Genomic DNA, 17872 nt, shown 5'->3' on the forward strand with positions numbered 1-17872 from the left:
TGGTTGGTTATTGGGTTAAAAGTAAAAATAATTTAAGTGTCATTTGTTAATTGGACAGCTGATCCTTCAAAGGCCGTGTAGAGATAGATATGGAGCCATTTTTAGTTTGTCAGAGTGCAGTGCTGCAGAACTCAGGGTTTGTGAGACTGTGACAGAATAAGATAGATAAGAACTAACAGATAGGTAAAAACTAATAAACATCTGAGTCTGAACACGAAATATTGTCTCGAGCGCTTTCAATCCAAACCCTGACAGAGGCAGAAAAGAAGATGACTGACAGTCCAAGTTCTCCTTGACAACACCTTTGTAGTCATCACCTTAGACCTTTGCAGAGCAGGGGACACCCATCAGGAGTCCCTAAATCTCTCCTTTATTGTTTCCATGCAATGCATTCAGCAAGAGGATGACTTAGTGTGGTGCACATTTTGCCCCTCTCAAATAGAAAAATTGGGAACTTCAGTGTCTTCTCTGTCTTTTAGTTTCCCAAGTCTTAAATCAGACAGCTCAGGTTTATTTAAATATATTTAAATTGAGTATAAATTTATCTGCTGCACCTGCACAGATGAATTTCCCCCTAAACTGAATTAACTACATTAACAAGAACTCCTTAGAAATGAGTTCCAATGAGTGGCTCTGGCATTCATAGCTGCTTAACAGACACCTAAAACCAGGTGAGAGGATTCTCCCCCAGAAAGTCAATACTAAAATAACAAATATGTAAAAAGGAATTAACAATTCTCTTTGTGTTTACAAAGCTGACAACAGTTTTTCACACCCTGTCCCACCCAGCAGAGGGAAACCAGCATTGCTCTATGTGCAGTGAAATGTAGTTTTTCAGCTTCTCATTGTTTTTCTGAACAGAAACATTGGGTGGAATGTCCACATTCTAGGGCTCAATTCTGGCTGTGGGATCTATTTCTGATGTGAGGAATTTGTGCTCACCCAGTTAAGATTTGGTGAGTAAAGCAAACCTACCCAACTGAAGTGCTCACACCTGGAGAAGGTCTGAACAGCTTTAAATCAGGGTTCAGAATTAACAAGAATTCAGAAAAAAGGAAATTTTCATTATCCACATCACCAAGCTGTGCTGTGTTAGTTTTAATTTTTTTGTTGTTTTGTTTTGTTTTGTTCCTGAAATGTAAAAGCTTTGGTAGTGAGCTTCTGCAGCCAGATTACAACAATGAGCACTCATTTATCTTCATTGCTGAAGGCTTCAAGCCTGTGTGTCAGCCTGCACTTCTCCAGCACCTTGCCAGCCCTTGGCTCCTCAAGGACTTGTTTACCTCCTGACTAGAGATGTGTTCCAGCTGTGTGTGTGGGACCCCATTTCAAAAGCTCCCTGGAAATTTCTTTCTTGCTGGAGCAATTTTTGCTTTAAACTTTGCCTTAATGACACCTAAAATGCTTTTTTCTTGTGAACAGACCATAGCATTTGATGTTGAATCTGAAGAATTTCACTCTTGTTCAAGGCTTGGGCAGCTTCCAGAGCTGGCATATTACTATGGATGTGAGCAGCTCTCCAAAGAACATTGCATTAATTTACATTTTGCACTGTAATTACACTGGATTTGAATGATGAGAGTTGCTGAGTTCTATACATCGTTTTTTGATGTTAGAAAAAGTGCTCATTGACTCTTGCTGCTCCTGAGCTCCACAGAACAACCCTTGTGTTTCTCACCTGCCACGAGAATGATGTATATTATAACTACAGTCAAATAAATCATCAGGTACATAGAAAAAATGAACTGATGCAGTTGGATATTAAATCCTAGAATGGTTTGGGTTGGGGGCTTAAAAACCACCTTGTTCTAGCCTGCTGTCATGGGCAGGGACATCTTGCACTAGAGCATGTTGTCCAAAGCAAGGACTCAGTCTTGATCTGAGTTGTTGCCCTCACTTTATTTAGTTGCCCTAAGATGAGTCAGTGGGAGGGAGGCACTGCCATCCTCCTTTTATTGCAAGTCCTTTCCCTCTTCCCTCTTCCCTCTTCCCTCTTCCCTCTTCCCTCTTCCCTCTTCCCTCTTCCCTCTTCCCTCTTCTCTCTTCTCTCTTCTCTCTTCTCTCTCTTCTCTCTTCCTGAAGTGAAATGTTCCTTTTCATATCACAGTAAAATTTCCATTCAAAAGGTATTTTTATGCTTCTATTTTCAGGGGAAAAAATCCCCCATAGCATGTCTAATTTAACATTTTGTTCAAAATAAAGCACAGTCAGTTTTGTCTGGCCCTTCCCTTCCCTTCCCTTCCCTTCCCTTCCCTTCCCTTCCCCCCCAGGAACCAAATAAATGCAATCAGTTTTTCACACAAGACCTAATCACTGATCCAGCTGATGAATTCCAAATCTTTCCTTGGAGATGGGAGAGCTGTTGAGAGCCCAGAATTGAGTTGTACTCTATAATTTTGATTCCAAGCTTTATCCTTGCCTAGTTCTGGCCAAAATTACAGTAATTGTCTCAGAAACTGAGGGTTCCTGGCCAGTAATGGAAGCAGGGGGAGGATAAAACCCTCCACTCTTCTCCCACAGGTCAGGAAATTTGCAATGAGATCCTTGGAAATGTGACCATCACCAACTGGGAAAGGGCTGAGTTCCTATCCAGCCAAGAGGGACCTTCTTCCGTCATGGACCAACATGTTTGGTATTTTCTCAAAAGCCAGAGAATTCCTGGAGCCTCCTGTTTAGAGTCCTACCTGTGAACTAAACAGGACACGAGGAGAGCTGGAATTTAGTGGCCAGCTAGATCACACTTGATGGGAAACATTGATGGGATGGAATGAAAACCTGCATGCACTCCAACCCAAAAATCACATTACACACATAAATCTATTCCACATAATAAATTCCTTCATCACTGCCAACTGAGGTCATATTTCCACCAGATCCCCATATTTTTTTACCTGTGAGCAGAGAGGACACAATGAAATATTATGGATTTTAATGGCTTTATGCCAAAGAGCTCAGGATTAAGTGGCTGATAAGGAGCAGCCATTGAATTAGGTATCCCAGAGCAATAAATCTCTAAGAGCTGGGGGAGGCAGATTCTTGGCAGCAGTGCCCAACTCAGTGTTGGGCCTTGCTTCTGGTATTTTACTTCCTTTGTAAAATAAGTTTCACAAGTGGAAAAAATGATGATTGGGTGCTTTGTCTCACTTTTCAGGAGACAAAGACAAATTTGCAGCTGTTGGTTCAACCCTAGTTTATTTCACATCAAATATTGGCATCCCTGTGCTTTAAAAGCCACTTCCTTGATTTGGAGCTGATATTAAGTGACAGAACTCTTGTTTGTCACCCAGGACACTTAATTATCAAGGTATTGACGTTCTGAGTTGAATCCCTGGAAATGTTGGGTGGGGCTTGGAGCAACTTGGTCTGTGGCAGGTGTCTGTCCTAGATTGCAAGGCAATATGTATTCTGTTTGCCATCTGTTAGAGGTGGGGCAGTTCTCTTCTGTTAATTGGGCAGTTTTCTTTATCTCTTCCACAAACCAATCCTCCCTCTGGGGAGACATGTACTGTAAATGGGCCACTGAGTGTTCCTGCATGGCTGATCAAATTCCATCATCCCATTGGGAGATGCTCCGCCCAGGGGGAGGAGCCAAGCATTCCTACCTGGATAGAATCTCAGTTTTGGGACACCAGAGCAGCCTTTCCACTGGATTCCCAGAGGAGCAGCTGCCTTTTCCACTGGATCTTCAGAGGAAGACTCACCCTTCTGCAGGGTTCCTGCTCCAACAGAACCACACCTGACACTCCAGGAGGGCTGCAGCCACAATTCCAACAGGACTGCTACCAACACCCTGACCAACAGAGTGTCAGGTTGTATTCTGACTCTGTCAGTGGTTTTTTGTGTTGTATTATTGCATGTATTTTGCCTTTTTTTTCTCCTTTTCCTAATAAATTGTATTTCTGACTTGGAGTGTCTCACTGGTTTTGCTTTCAAACCAGAACAGTGGCCCTGGCCATTGCAGGGGGTGGAACAAAATGAGATTTGGAGTCTCTTCCAGCCCAAAACATTTTGTGATTTTATGGTTCCTCTTAATATTTGGACAACAAATTGTGCTTTAGATTGTCCTGTCTTCCCCAACAAGCACATCAAATCACAGGTTTACTAGCCAAATGTTTTCCTTTCTTTTTTCTCCCTCTATCTCAGTCACTGTAAAATAATTACAAAGATTTGCTCTGCAAACCAAGGGCAGGGGTGATTGATGTTGGCTGGTTTCAGCATTCCAAGTTGCTTCCTGTACCCTTAGGCTGTGTGTGGGGAGGATTCAAGGTGCTGATCTAGACTGGGAGGAGTGGAGATGTTTCCAAGGGGAGAGGTTTAACCAGTATTGATGGGTGGGGATGGACTCTGGGAGAGGTTTAAATCCATTAAAAGGGATCTGTTGCCATGTACAGGAAACTTTTGCCTCTCTGGTTTTTGGATGCAAGACCAGTTTAGTTCTGAGCTTTCCAGAGCAGTGCCTGACAGGAGCTGGGGGAGTCCCACCCCTGGAGGTGTTCAAGGACGGACTGGAGGTGACACTCAGTGCTGGAGGTGACACTGGGCTGGTGACAAGGTGGGGAACAATCACAGGCTGGCTCAGAGGTCTTGGAGGGTTTTCCCAACCTCAGTGATCCCGTGATTCTGTGACCTGGGAAATGGCTATTTTAGATGACATTGCCACTCACCTGCCTTTGTTCTTGTGATCCAACAAAGGAGTAAGTGTGATAGTATAGGGATAAAATGTTTCTAAAATCATGGGATATTCAGGGGAGCTGGGAAAAGGTTGGGCCTAGTAGGCCCTGGGAAAATGTTAGGCTTTACTGGATCATGTGAAACTGCACCTGTAAAATCATTTAATGACTATGATAAATGATAGGATTGTTAAATGCGATGATTGTTTGATAATTGGACATAATTATTGTTAAATTGTAACAAGAATCATGAGAAACTATCTCATGATGGAAATTACAAAAATCCATGCTTGGATGAAACCGACGTATACAATAGAACAATATAGGTTTAATAATGATTATATAGTTATATAATGATAAGGGTGTAAAAATGTGTTCATCCTGAACCCATGTTAGAGTCAGATTTGGGTCTGTACCCCTCACACCCAGAGCTCTTCCATAAAAGCACCTGCATACAATCATTCCATGATTATGTGTTCCTGAACACTAACAAGTGCATGAGGGGTTCTACAGTAGGAATGATTTCCCTGTGAGCACGGTCAGTGTTAGAAGAGGTTTCTAGGCTTTCAGAAAGTGCAGTGTTACAGCTGTGACACCATGCCTAGGCTCTGTGTGCCACATGTCCTTGGGATCCTCGGACAACCCAGCATCTCTCTGGGCTGAAGATCCAAATCCCCTCTGTGGATTGTACTGAGGCACAGTTCAGTTTATATCCCCACTGGGAGGGTGTAGATACAACCAACTGCATGTGGAATGAAGATGATTTAACCACTAGGACTGATCCACTACATGGGAAATTGCTTTAATGTCATGGAGATCACAAAATTCCTCATCCTGGTATTTTGCCATGGGGAATCAAAGGAAGAGGATGTCATTTGCCATCTTTAAACACGATTCTTTCTAATAGAGAAAAGATACTTTTGCAGTCATGAAAACTGAACTTACACAGAGAGGCCCTAAAAGCCAAGCTCAAAACCTTCCAGAAGTTGTGATTGCATGTTCCATCAAATTCAGAATAATGGTGCGTGCCTAAGAAAAGCCATGCCTTGCTCTTTGCCAGCCAGGAAGGACACAGAGGACAAACAGCTGGGACCAAAGAGGGTTGGGCTGATTTTTTTTTTTTTTAGACTTCTCAGATGACCTTCAGCAAACCCACTTACGTTCATTTCTGAGCAGTGACTGGACTTCCTCATGTGGAAGATGTTTTTTGGCAGGATGGGATCCTCACCTCTACAGACACAGAATAACATAATTGGCTGGTTTTCCCTTTCCCCAACCCTCACAAGCTGCTTTCCCCAGTTTCTGGCTTAACCCACAGTGGAAGTCAGTACAAAGAGCTTCACTTCTCAGAATGACCCAGAGCATCAGTCCCCTTGTTTTAAATGAAAATGGTTAATCCATGCAGAAAAATGGACAAATATAGCCATGACATGTCATTTCAAGTTGTAGGTTTGGCCTTTATCAGCAGTGTCAGCACTGGGTGTGAATCAGTTTAAGAAGGGGGTGAGTGGCCAAGCTGGCCCTACGGACATGGAAAAGCTCACTGACCTCTTGTTGAGATCTGTTTTCACTGCCTGATATTTGTGTGCATCAAATAATGTGTCTTTGATATGAACAATTATGGTTCACCTGTGGCTTTTCTCCAGCACAGAGGAAGGCTCATGCTTTGTTCTGAGCAATGAAGATGTTTGCTGGGGGATATTCCAGCAACAATCAGCACGTCTGTGTTTGTGTGTGGGGTTGTACGTTCCTGTGATTGCAGGAATCATCTCACACCTGTGGATTGTGACAAAATTATCACGTGATTTCATGGTTGTCACCTCCATGCATCAGTCCTGCCTCCAAAGGACCATCCATGCACCCAGCTCGTGCAGTGGGGGAGGTTTTGGGGTAATTTATGTTGGATATGGTTCTGGTTCTTCTGCTGGCAGAGATGTTCCCAAAGAAGGTCTACACAGAACTCCCATCTACTTGAAGATGTCCCTGCTCACTGCAAGGACTAAATGGCCTTTAAATGGTCCCTTTCAATGTTAATATTTCTATGATTCTCTGATTTTAAGAGTGATTTGGTCTATCTGGTTAACTTTTCAAAGCATGAGGTCATTATGCTTAACTCTAAGCAAGAACCTCCCCAGTTCACAACTTCCTTCTTAGTTTTCCTTCTCTGTGTCTTCTCCAGGACTGTGAGGAAAAAATTAAAATATCAGGTGGAACACCTCAGACACAATGTCTTCACGATGGTTTTATTGCTTGTTTTCAGCAGTGTCAACCACAGAGAAGAACCCCCTCTGAAGCAAGGAGGCGACCCAAATACAAAGGAAAAAAAAAAAAGAAAAAAAAAAAGAAAAAAAAAAAGAAAAAAAATAGCCATTTCATTGCATATGTACAGAGTCAGACCAAAAATAAATAACATCAGGCAAAAGGCCATGGAACAAGGCAGAGACTTCACCTGTGCTGAGCAAGCAGGCCTGTTCTTGCTGGCATGGAGGATACATCACAAGCACCTGGTACAGAGAAGCTCACAGAGAGAGAGATTCTCTGCTCACAGCCAGTGCCCATCACCCTCTGCTGCCAAAGCCTATTTACAGCAGGGCAGAGCAGAGGTGTTTACAGCTGGAGTGAGAAGGGTCAGCTGGCACCAGCTGCTGACCCACAGCTTGAGGTGTTTGAAACAGGCTCTGAAAATGCACTTTTGAGTTCAAAACTGCCTTTTCGAACTCGATTTTTCATCATCATCTGAGTATCAAAAATGTGGTGTTTATTTTTATCTTTTTAATGTGCTCTTCAGATTTCCTCTATGTACAAATGTACAATATCCACAAAACTTGGGTATAAAACACTGGTGCTCTGCTGCTGCCAATGTGTGTGCACTCAGAACACAAGTGAGCATTATTTTCTTTACACACCTGTAGCCTCCAGTCCCAAATATTTGCTTTCTCCCCTGTGATTTCACAGTATTCTAGAAATAACCAGAATTTCAAACCCAGGGCTCTTCAGGATATAGGACAACGTCATGCAAGTTAGGACATTCAGGAAGAGGTGGAAAAGATGATCTGTGCACTCAAAAAACTCCTGATTAAAAGCCATATTTTCATCTGCACAGGTCTCCAGGGGAAATAACAGGGTCAGTCACTGTAATTATACCTCATCAGACTGAAATGCAAATACTGGGTTTGGAGAGGGGATGAAAAGCTGACTGACTGAAAAGAAATGTATTGAAATCCACATTTTGGGACATCTGACTCCACCTGCCAGTCTGGGACTGGAATATTTTCCTTTTTACAGCAGTTTAGTGCCTGAATGATGCCAGCAGAGTCCTTCTGGATGGATGTGGGTGTGTGTGAGCCCTGCTCCTCAAGGTTCATCTCCAGTGAAGCAGCTTCGTGGTGCTGGCCCCATCAGCACTGGGGTGGGAAAAGTGCAAATTTGCATTGTGAGCCAGGGAATTCAGGACTGCAATCCCTGTCCCCAGGAGTTTGGCACATTCATGGCTGCAGAGATGCCACGGGGGGAAGCACAAGGCTGGGAGGGAGCCTGGGCTGTGCCAAACACCCAGTGGGACACAGCAGGAGGAATATTTTATGTGGGCTTTCCTGTTACAGCTGCATTCACCTCCCAGAGAAGGGACTTTGCTTCTGGTCCACCTGTGTTTCCACAGTCCATTTACCAAACCAAAGATGTACCTGTGTGGTGAGAGTAAAATAAGCTTCATGGAGACACATATTGGCACTTCCCAGTTTGAGAGATTCCCTTTTAGTCTGAAATTATTTTGTATTTTCTTTCCCCATATTTCCTTTCCCCTTGTTTAAACCCTGGGGTGAAGCTGGAAGGAATGGAGACAAAAAAATCCCCCCCAAACCCCTTTAATCCCTGTCATGGAGCCAAGTGGTGTTCATTCACTGCTGAGCTTTCTTTGGAACTTCGTTTTGCTTTTGAAAAGCTATCAGCAATCTTCCATTAATCAGCAGGTGCATTTCTCTCTGAAAGCATTCCCATCAGATTGGAGCAGAGATTTGGGTTTAATCCCTCTGCCCTGTGGCACAGACATGACCCTCATTGCTTTTGAGATGAATGGGAACCCAGTGGGATATAGAGAAAAAAGGAAATCTGATGATTAGTTCATGTATAAAATATCTTTTCTCCATCAACACTTTCCTTGAGAAAAACATAACTTTTTTTTTCTTAGCAAAAAAACCCAAACAAGCCAAAAATAAAACAAAATGCTCAGATCTTTCATCTTCTGGCCTTTCCCCCTTTTCATTCCACAGTAATGCTGCTGCTCCTGCATACATAACTCTGATTTTAAAAACTTGTTTGATTTTAATGCCCCTAAAATTCTGCAACAGAATTTATTTTCTAAACTCTAAACAGGGTCATATTCTCATTTCTTGCTGTTTGTGAGAGGGTCACAGAGCAACACAGGTCCCAGCTGAACAGAAATATCTGCAGTCTAATGTTAGCACTGAACCTGGTACCTCCAGACCTTGACAATAATTTATTGTTTATATTTTAATTGTTCTGTACTTATTATCAGTTTTAAATAATTCAATCACTGAAGCATAGAACAGGGGGGCATACTCTATCCCTGATATAAAAAGGGGGTAAGCAGCTCCAGAATGAAGAAAAAGGAATTATTTTGAAGGCAAATCCCAGTTTAATGCTGGTGTAATTCAGTAGTCCTGCAGTGAGGTGATTGGTGCAAGCAGGATCAGAATTTGGCTTTATTTCTATAAAGAGTTTTGGAGCCCACATTCATGATCCTCAAACACATCTGTGCCTTTTAGCAGAGGCAGAAGAAGCTTTCACAGAATTCCCAGAATGACCAGGTTGGAAGAGACCTTCAAGACCATCGAGTCCAACCCAGCCCCAACAGCTCAACTCAACCCTGGCACCCAGTGCCACATCCAGGCTTTGTTAAACACACCCAGGGATGGGGACTGCACCACCTCCCCGGGCAGCCATTCCAGAACTTTAGCACTCTTGCTGTGAAAAACTTTTTCCTGATCTCCAGCCTGTATTTCCCTGGGTGCAGCTGGAGGCTGTGTGCTCTGGTTGTGTCAGTGCTGCTGCAGACAGAGCCCAGCCCCAGCTGAGCACAGGCACCTTTCAGGAGCTGTGCAGAGTGATGAGGGCAGCCCTGAGTCTCCTTTTCTCCTTTAATACCTTTCAGGAGGCACATCTCTGGTCTTTGAAGCAGCAAATGGATGTAGTTGCCCTGCTGGGGTCAGTTCTGGGGTCAGGCTGGAGCTGGGGGAGCAGCAAAAGTGCTGAGCTCTGTTCTGTGCTCTGTGTGGGGCCAGGACTCAGGGCCAGGTCATGGGGCCAGGACAGCTTGCTCCACGTTGTCATCTGCAGTGAAGTCCTTGAATTCCATTTTATTGATGAGCTGGATGAAAATCAGATTAGGCCAGGCCAAGTTATGGAGCCAAATTCCTGCACTAAGCCAGTCAAACAGGGCCCAATCCCAATGTAATCATTCACTTGATTGCTCACGTCCCCAGAGTGAGAAGATTTCACTCTTTATAAAGTGATTCCACCCCCAGCTCCTCTGTTTTCCTGGAACACGGGGCCAAGGCAGCTGGGCTGGCAGCTCTGCATCGCTGACATTGCCATGCCTGTCACAGCAGGTCCATTCAGCACGTTCATTTCATCCCTCAAACACCCTTGACAGCAGAGAGGAGGCGTGGCTGGATGTTCAGTAATGCAATAATTGTCAGTAGGGTGCCTGGGAGCACAGCTCTGGCATGCTGGTGTACTCCACACTTTTTGAAGGAGCCCCCTCAGCTTAGGGAACATCCCATCTTCAGGTTCCTGTGCAGAACAGCCTGGTGGGGAGTGTGACAGGCTGCAGAGGAGCCTGTGGTGAGGGTAAATAACCAGCTGGGGTTTTTCCCTGTCACATCTCCAAAAGGCAAACCTTTGCTGGCTGTCTTTGGCACTTGGCTGGTGCTGGCAGGGGTTAGCACAGGGCTGGAACACAAGAAAAGCTGCAAACACACACATTTCCTCCTGAAAACTGAGAGGAAAAGGGAGCACAGGGAGAGGAAAGGGAAGACCAGAGGGAAAATGCTCCGTGTGTCTCACAGGATGGCTCAGAGGCTTTCCCCCCAGCAAGGCTGCCTGGAACAGATGGGAAGGGATTCCCTCACATCCCACAAAGGAGGCTGCTGGCAGTGGTGCTGCACTTCTGCTCTACAGCTCTGTGCTCCAGCTCCTCTGCTGCTTGGCTGGGACCTGAAATTCCAGTTCACACCTCAGTGGATGCATTCCCAAGATTGGGCAGTGTTCCTCTGCAGCCCATCAGTTTTGTTGAGTATAAATATTATCATGACAGATGAACAGGGGGAATGGCTTTGCAGCCTGATGGATCCAATGTTTCCCAGACTGACATTGCTTCAAAGCTCTGAACCAGTGAGACAAAGCATTTTACATCAACTTGGAAGCTGAGACAGAATTTTTCTTTGCTTCTTCTGGGTTTCCTTGAAGTTAATAATTCACCTGGAAAATGCAGGTCAAGTCCTTGCTTTGAACCAAGCACAGCAGAAGAACTGGAGGTACTGGTGGGATTTCTCCAGTATTTCCTGGGTGAGTCCTAATCCAGGTTTGAAAATGCTCAGTAGAGCAACACAAGCACCAAACACAAAGAGAATCACGGAATATCCTGAGTTAGAAGGGACCCACAAGGATCATCGAGTCCAACTCCTGGTCCTGCACAGGACAACCCCAAAAATCACACCAAGGATCTGAGAGCATCATCCAAACTCTTCTTGTACTCTGACCAGGACCACTTCAAAGGTTCTTGCCTCTGAGAACCTTCTGGATTTCAATGGGATGTTGTTTGAGGGGTGTCAAGGCATAAGGGCTTCAATGCAAGAAAAGTGGGGAAATTTTGAGCATCTTCTTGTTTTCTCTGCATTTTGGGAATCAGGGAGCTGCATTTTGATGATCTTATGGCACGTCAGAGTTGTACCCTCACTGTTGATGTGGGCTCAGTGTAAAGTAGCCATAACAAAGCTGGCTCACACCTGGCCAGCCTGGGGTCACCAGCACTGTAATTTCAGGAATTTTCACATCTTCCTGTAGTTTTAGGACCTACAGGCTGGGTAGCCAGGGCTGCACTGTGACAGGATCTGGGCTGGCTCCCTGCAAACTGAGGACTGCAAGTTTGCCCTTGGTGGATCACAGTTCCTCGTGGCCCTTTACTGACTCCAGCCCCCCACGCTGTTCTCAGAGCTGGAGAAATACTTTGGGAGCATCCAGCTGAGCTGATAACAGGCTCTGGGAATGGTGATGGCATGGAATTCTGCCCTGTCAGGACTCAGAAAGGAGCTGGATCTGCAAGTCTCCTCCTGAGCTCAGTGTGGTTTCTTGGCACCCTTTGCTTAAGGCCAACACCCCCCAACCCCACCAGGCTGCAGGTGCTTCCCTCCAGTGAGCTGCATTTCGTTTTGGAGAAATAAAGCAGGTAAGTTGAGGTCTCTGAGCTCTAAAAGAGGAGCCCACCTCCCTCTCCAGGTGCCTGTGTTGGTGACCCAGACACTCCTTCACGAAGACATGTTTCAGTAGCATGGCAGCAGCCCAATTACTGAGGGTACACATGAGATGGGCAGGGATTTCCCACCCTCAGCACAAAACTTTTTCAACCCCACTCGATGCAGCTGAGTGGGACACAAACATGAACATCTGTACCCTGTATTTTGAGTTTGGGACTGTGGGGTTGCCTCAAATGAGCAGGACTGGGCTTTAATATTTCTCCTTTGCCTCTCCACCATGAAAACAAGAATTAAAAAAAACCCTACTCCCTTGGTTTTAATGGGATCCATGTGCATTCTTCAAGTAGGAATTGCCCCTGGATGGAAACTAACAGGCCTTCAGAAAAGAGGTAAAATGCACACATACATCTTAAACGTCTAACAATGCCTTCATATAGGATGAAAGCTCCCCACAAAAGCTGAAGAAGAAATCCATTTAATAGCTCCTTCACTCCTTCCTCCCTCCTGGAGTGCCAGTTGTGTGCTGAGACAACCTTGTTCTGATGAAAGCAATTTCACCTGCTGCTGTGACACTAATTTTTTTCATCTGGAGAATGGCTCCTTATGGCAGCTGTGACTCAATTAAGGATTACAGGGCCCTATATTTCCCTTTCCTGACAGTGTATGCTAAGCAAGTGCAAATGAATTACAGCCCAATTATTTCCCCCTGATCCCTAATTATCCTGGGTGCATCCATGCACCGAGATCTTTGGGACAACTTAAAGAGAATGAAAAAACACAGCCGTGCTCTGCTTTTGGCATCTGGCCCTGATTTTTATACATGCAAATTGAGTTTCCTGTTCATGGAACACAACCAAGCAAAGCACCATGTCACCAACACAGTGCAGAGAAGGGCGTCCTCACGCTGGTCCTTCTCAGTGATCTGCTCTTCCACAGGGTTCCTGGAAAGCTCCTGCTCCCAAGGATGGTGGGGAATTAGCAGAACACACTGGGGCATCCTCTGAGGGGCTCTCCTGGTGCTGCAGATTCATCTCCACCTGTGTAAAACGTGGGGGCCATGTGCTGGCCTCTCCATTCCTGCTCATGTTCCTCCTGTCCCTTCTCCCCATGTCCCCAGCACCATCTTTGGTGCTGTATCATCACCTCTTATTCACAGGAATTTTGGCACATTCATATGTTTGGTGGTTTGTTTTTTTTTTTCCTGCTTCCTGTCTCTGTCTCTCCTTTACTGGCTCATTCTTTAGAAAAAAAAGTGCAATTTGTCTGTTTTAGAGATGCCAGTTCTGGTAAAGCCACTGAGGACTGAGGCTCTCCCTCCCTCACCCCAGTGCTTCATTATTTATGACACACCAGCATCTCCCAGGCTGTCCTCAAGCAACTTGGACAATTCCTCAGAGCTATCAATCCCTGAGGGCTTGAAATTGAAGAGTGAAAGGCCTGAAAAGAGGGAGACCAAAAGTGTTTCTCTGCCTCTTGGCTTGTCTGATCTCATCCTGGATGCCAGTGGCTTTTCCAGTTGTGTGTCCTCTGTTGGCTCATGTGGAGCAGGTCATTTCACAGGGGTTTGTCATGGGATCACTGATTCCCGGGGATCCTCGTGTCTCAGCTTTGGATGCTCAGTGCCTGGGGAGCCCCTCACACCAGGGAGAACTCGGCCTGGAAGCCGGAGCAGCGGCGCGTCTTTGGCGAGCACTTGGTCAGCATGGAGATCTGGGTGCTGAAGTTGGTGCCGTTGCTGCCCAGGGAAGGGTGGTGGTACTTCATATCCGAGCCCAGGAACCGCTCCAGGTGCCACCTCCGCCACTTCCTCTTGAGCTCAGCTTGCACCTGGGCGTGGGGAAGAGAAAAGGCAGCACAGGGCATCACTTGATGTTCACAGAATTCCCAGAATGCCACCAGGGCACTCTGCTGGCTCATGGTCAGTCATTGTTGTCCAGCCCTGCCAGGTCCCTTTCTGCCTGGGCACTGTCCAGCCACACCATTCCCAGCCTGTTCTGACCTGATTATGTGAGCAGCCTTGGATAACCCCCCACCCCAGGGCCAAGAGTTACTTTATAAAGGCCACTAAACTTGGCTTAGATATAACTTTTAACCACATAAAGGGACACTTCAGTCAGTAAATTACTGGAGCAGAAATCCCTGAGCTTCATCAGAAAGGAAATTCTCATTTATACAATCAAGGTGCTAGATTACTTAACTTCAATGACAACACTTGGTAAGTATAATTTAGATGCTTTTTTTTCCACTGCCCTGTTTTTGGTTCAAATATAAGTGATTTAACTACAGCTTGTTTGTAAAGCTGTCAATACAGCTGTGCTTTTTTTTGACAGAAGCTGCTTGTTGCTGCTCAGAGTGTTTACAGAAATAACCTGGTCTATGCCATCCCAATTCAAATCCTGAACAAACCTGGCCACTGCCCTTGTCCCCTCCTGCAGCCCTCTAGTGCAAATTTTTAGGTAACAGCATAAATTAGATGGAACACCTGTGTCTGAAGGGCTCTGGGATAAACAAACACAGAACAGCACAATCCCAGGATGAGAATGCCAGGACTAAAACGTGGGAAAGTCAATATTACTCCTGCAAGGCAGAAACACGTTCACCTGCACTGCTCTGTGCAGTCACACCAATGCCTGTGCTGGTTTTGGCAGTGGCTGTGATCCTGAGGAGGATTCCTGGAGGCACCAGGCATGAACAGGGCTTACATGGGATTTATCCTGCCCTGCTGAAGGTGGTGCTTTGGGATCAGGGATTGTGCAAGTTCACACAGGAGTTCTGCTCATGCTGTCTCACGAGGAGAGGATGGGCTCAGCAGCAACTCTACAGTGCAAGCACAAGTCCTGATGTGTTTATTAATTGTTGTTATTATTGTGCTGAAAACTGTCAGGCAAATGGTTGAATTGTTTTCCTGGAGAGAGAGATGTGATCTGGATGCTTCCCCCAATTCTGTAACACCAGGATCAGGAATGGGACACTTCTCAATTCGCTCTCCAATGCATTCATTTTTTCCTAGCTGCAAACATTGACCAAAAAACCCTGATGGTCTGGTCTTACCTCTCCATTGAGGAAGCAGTAGAGAACAGCCACCACAAACCCCTGGGGAAAGGAGAAAACAGGATTTTAGCACTACAGACAAGGAGAGAGTGTAGATCCATTCAGCTCCTAAAGGAGAGATCACACAACCACAGAAGTGTTCAGGTTGGAAAAGACCTCTAAGGTCATCAAGGCCAACCATTCCCCCAGCACAGCCAAGTCCACCACTGACCCATGTCCCCAGGTGCCACATCTGCAGTTTTTGAACACTTCCAGATGCCAGATGTGCAGTGATGATGATGTAGACAGGGATCTTAATCATTCACCACTGAATGAAATTTGCTGCCCAAAGCCCCATCTGCCGTGGCCTTGGACACACCAATGATACAAAAACTGAACTGTGGTGCTAATTTTTCTCCCTTAAGTAGGAAAAACACAGAGACACCAATGCACAGAGGAACATTTTCTTTTCATTTCCTAAAATGAGGGAAGAGAATCTCCTTCTGGAAGGCAAAATATAGATTTATCTTTCATCCTGGCCAGGCTGGAGTGAGTAGATTTTCCATAAAGGTACAAGATCAGTATGGGGCATGTCCAGAAAAAAAAGCCATGTCCAGCTTGTTGCATTTCTCCCTGGTGACAGACCTGGTGACCCAAATGGTGGCTTACCTGGAATGACCCAACCACGAGCTCAAAGACCAGCTTCACTTCTGCTTTGAAATTGTCAGGGAAGAAAGCAAACATGATGTAGTGAATGCCAAAGAGAGGGATCAGCAGCAGAGTGGACTTGGCCAGCCTCCTGTTGGAAAGACAAACATGAGCCACGAGGGGAGAGGGAAGAGGGTAAGAGGTTGAGGAATCCTGCAGCTGAGCCCTGAAATAAACCCTGAAAATTTGCTATTTCTCCTTGTCCCACAGACTGCAGATGGCTGGTGATTTCAGACCTGGTGGCACCATAAAATGTGACATTTTTATTCCCAGTAGCTCCACTGGAGGTATTTCTTTCTCCCTCCTCTCTTCTTCCCCACCCACCAGAGATCTTTTTTTCATCTCCACAAGCTAAATCATCATCTAGCAATGTCTTTGTTTGCCTGGGATTTCAGAAAATTACAGCTTCTGGGAGAGAAATGGTATGTTTAGCTCAGAGTAATGACAGGCTACTGCACAATGAATGTCTCCAAAGGAGGGGGATGAACAGTATTAGTGCTTAATGGCATCATGCTGGGTAATCAGGGGTCTAATTAGGAAGAGATGATAATGTATTAAATGTAATCATTATTTTAAAAGTAGCTGGCAGAAAGAAAATTAAATAAAGGGTCTAAGGATGCTTGTGGGGGTTTTGTCTCACTTGGTCCCTCGTATCCTCTGACATTTCCCCCTCTCTCAGAGGCTTCTGGAGGAAATAAAGGTAAGGCTGGGATGTTGGAAATACTCATTATTCCACCTGGAACCCCTCCACCTCCAAAGCCTCCTCAGGCTCAGACCTCTCAGACCATCTTCATTTATTTGCCACCTGCAGGAGCCCACGGGGAGGCTGATGTGGCAGCTTTCTGCAGAGGATGCTCATCCCTGTGCCTCCCAGAGCTCCTCTGTAGCTCTCCCTGGGGCTGGCCCAGAGACAGCTCAACACTGAGGCTGTGGTTGGAGGCTGTGGCTCATTCCAGGAAAAATGAGAGCCTGCAGGAAGATGAGGGACTTTACAGGAGTTTGCCTTTCTCACAGCCCTCACTAGCAGGTACATCCCTGCTCTCAGGGATCAAAAATCTGAGTTGTCTGAGGAACATCAGCCTAGAGGAGGAGATGTGGTGCTACCTTTGTGTCCCACATTGACAGAGATGCTGTTTGCAACCTCCAGTGGATTAGAAAATTTTATCTTATCATTGCAGACAACACTGGGACCTTAATTACAATATTTTCCCTCCTGGCTGGATTGTGGTGATGAAAAGGACATTAATGACAAAACTTGAGCCCCCTCCTCCAATCTGCACACCTCACACCAGTCTCTTATTCCCAGCACTGAGCTTCACCAGATACTGAGTTTTAGATTTTATTTTGGCATCAAGGCAAGGGCTCTGTGATTTTTAAAAGACTCCACCACCTAAACACAAAATCATCACCCAGTCCCAGTGTGATTTCTCCCAGGAAGCTCAAGCCTGGCTGCACAGGAGGCAGAACTGCTTGGGGGATTGTGTAAAGCTGGTTAAATCTGCTGGAAACCATGGATTATCAAAACCATCATTGCTCTGATTCCCAGCACATCCCAGACCTCCCCTCTCTGACAGATACATGTGGTGACAGGTAATTTTGGGAGAACACATGTCCATTAACCTGCATGGAATCTGCTCCTGCCCTTGGGAGTGGGCAAGAGTGAACCAACATTTCAGTCACGCTCCTTGAAATCATAATGGAAAAGTTACTCAGAGGACTTTGATGACAATATTGATCCACAGACATGGACAGAATGGAGAGATTAATTTTGCTCAAGTTTTCTCCTGCAGAAGACAAATTCTATTTGCCTGAAATATTGCTGTCCCATTCTTGCACAAGTCCCTGTCATTTCCAGAAAACTGTTTTGGGAGACTTGTTCTCAGAGCTTCCAGAACATGAAAGCCCAGCTCCCTGTCTGCAGCATTAATGAGGGAGTCAGCAGCACCTGAACTTCCAGCCTGCAGCTAAGCT

General features: G+C 45.4%; 1 protein-coding gene across 1 annotated transcript in view; it reads right to left on the reverse strand.

Annotated features, from left to right (window-relative positions):
• Positions 1 to 9723: 9723 nt before the first annotated feature.
• Positions 9724 to 17872, reverse strand: part of VIPR1 (vasoactive intestinal peptide receptor 1) — a 106429-nt gene continuing 98280 nt past the window's right edge. Inside the window, exons 11-13 of the mRNA XM_039726612.1 lie at positions 15863 to 15992; positions 15215 to 15256; positions 9724 to 13990 (exon numbers count right to left, since the gene is read on the reverse strand). Coding sequence (XP_039582546.1) covers positions 13799 to 13990; positions 15215 to 15256; positions 15863 to 15992 — 364 coding nt within the window. The 3' untranslated portion in view covers positions 9724 to 13798. The remainder of the gene's footprint in view (positions 13991 to 15214; positions 15257 to 15862; positions 15993 to 17872) is intronic.

The sequence above is a fragment of the Passer montanus genome, unplaced genomic scaffold (assembly GCF_014805655.1).
Source record: "Passer montanus isolate IOZ18808 unplaced genomic scaffold, ASM1480565v1 scaffold59, whole genome shotgun sequence".
In the NCBI taxonomy this organism is placed as follows: Eukaryota; Metazoa; Chordata; class Aves; order Passeriformes; family Passeridae; genus Passer; species Passer montanus.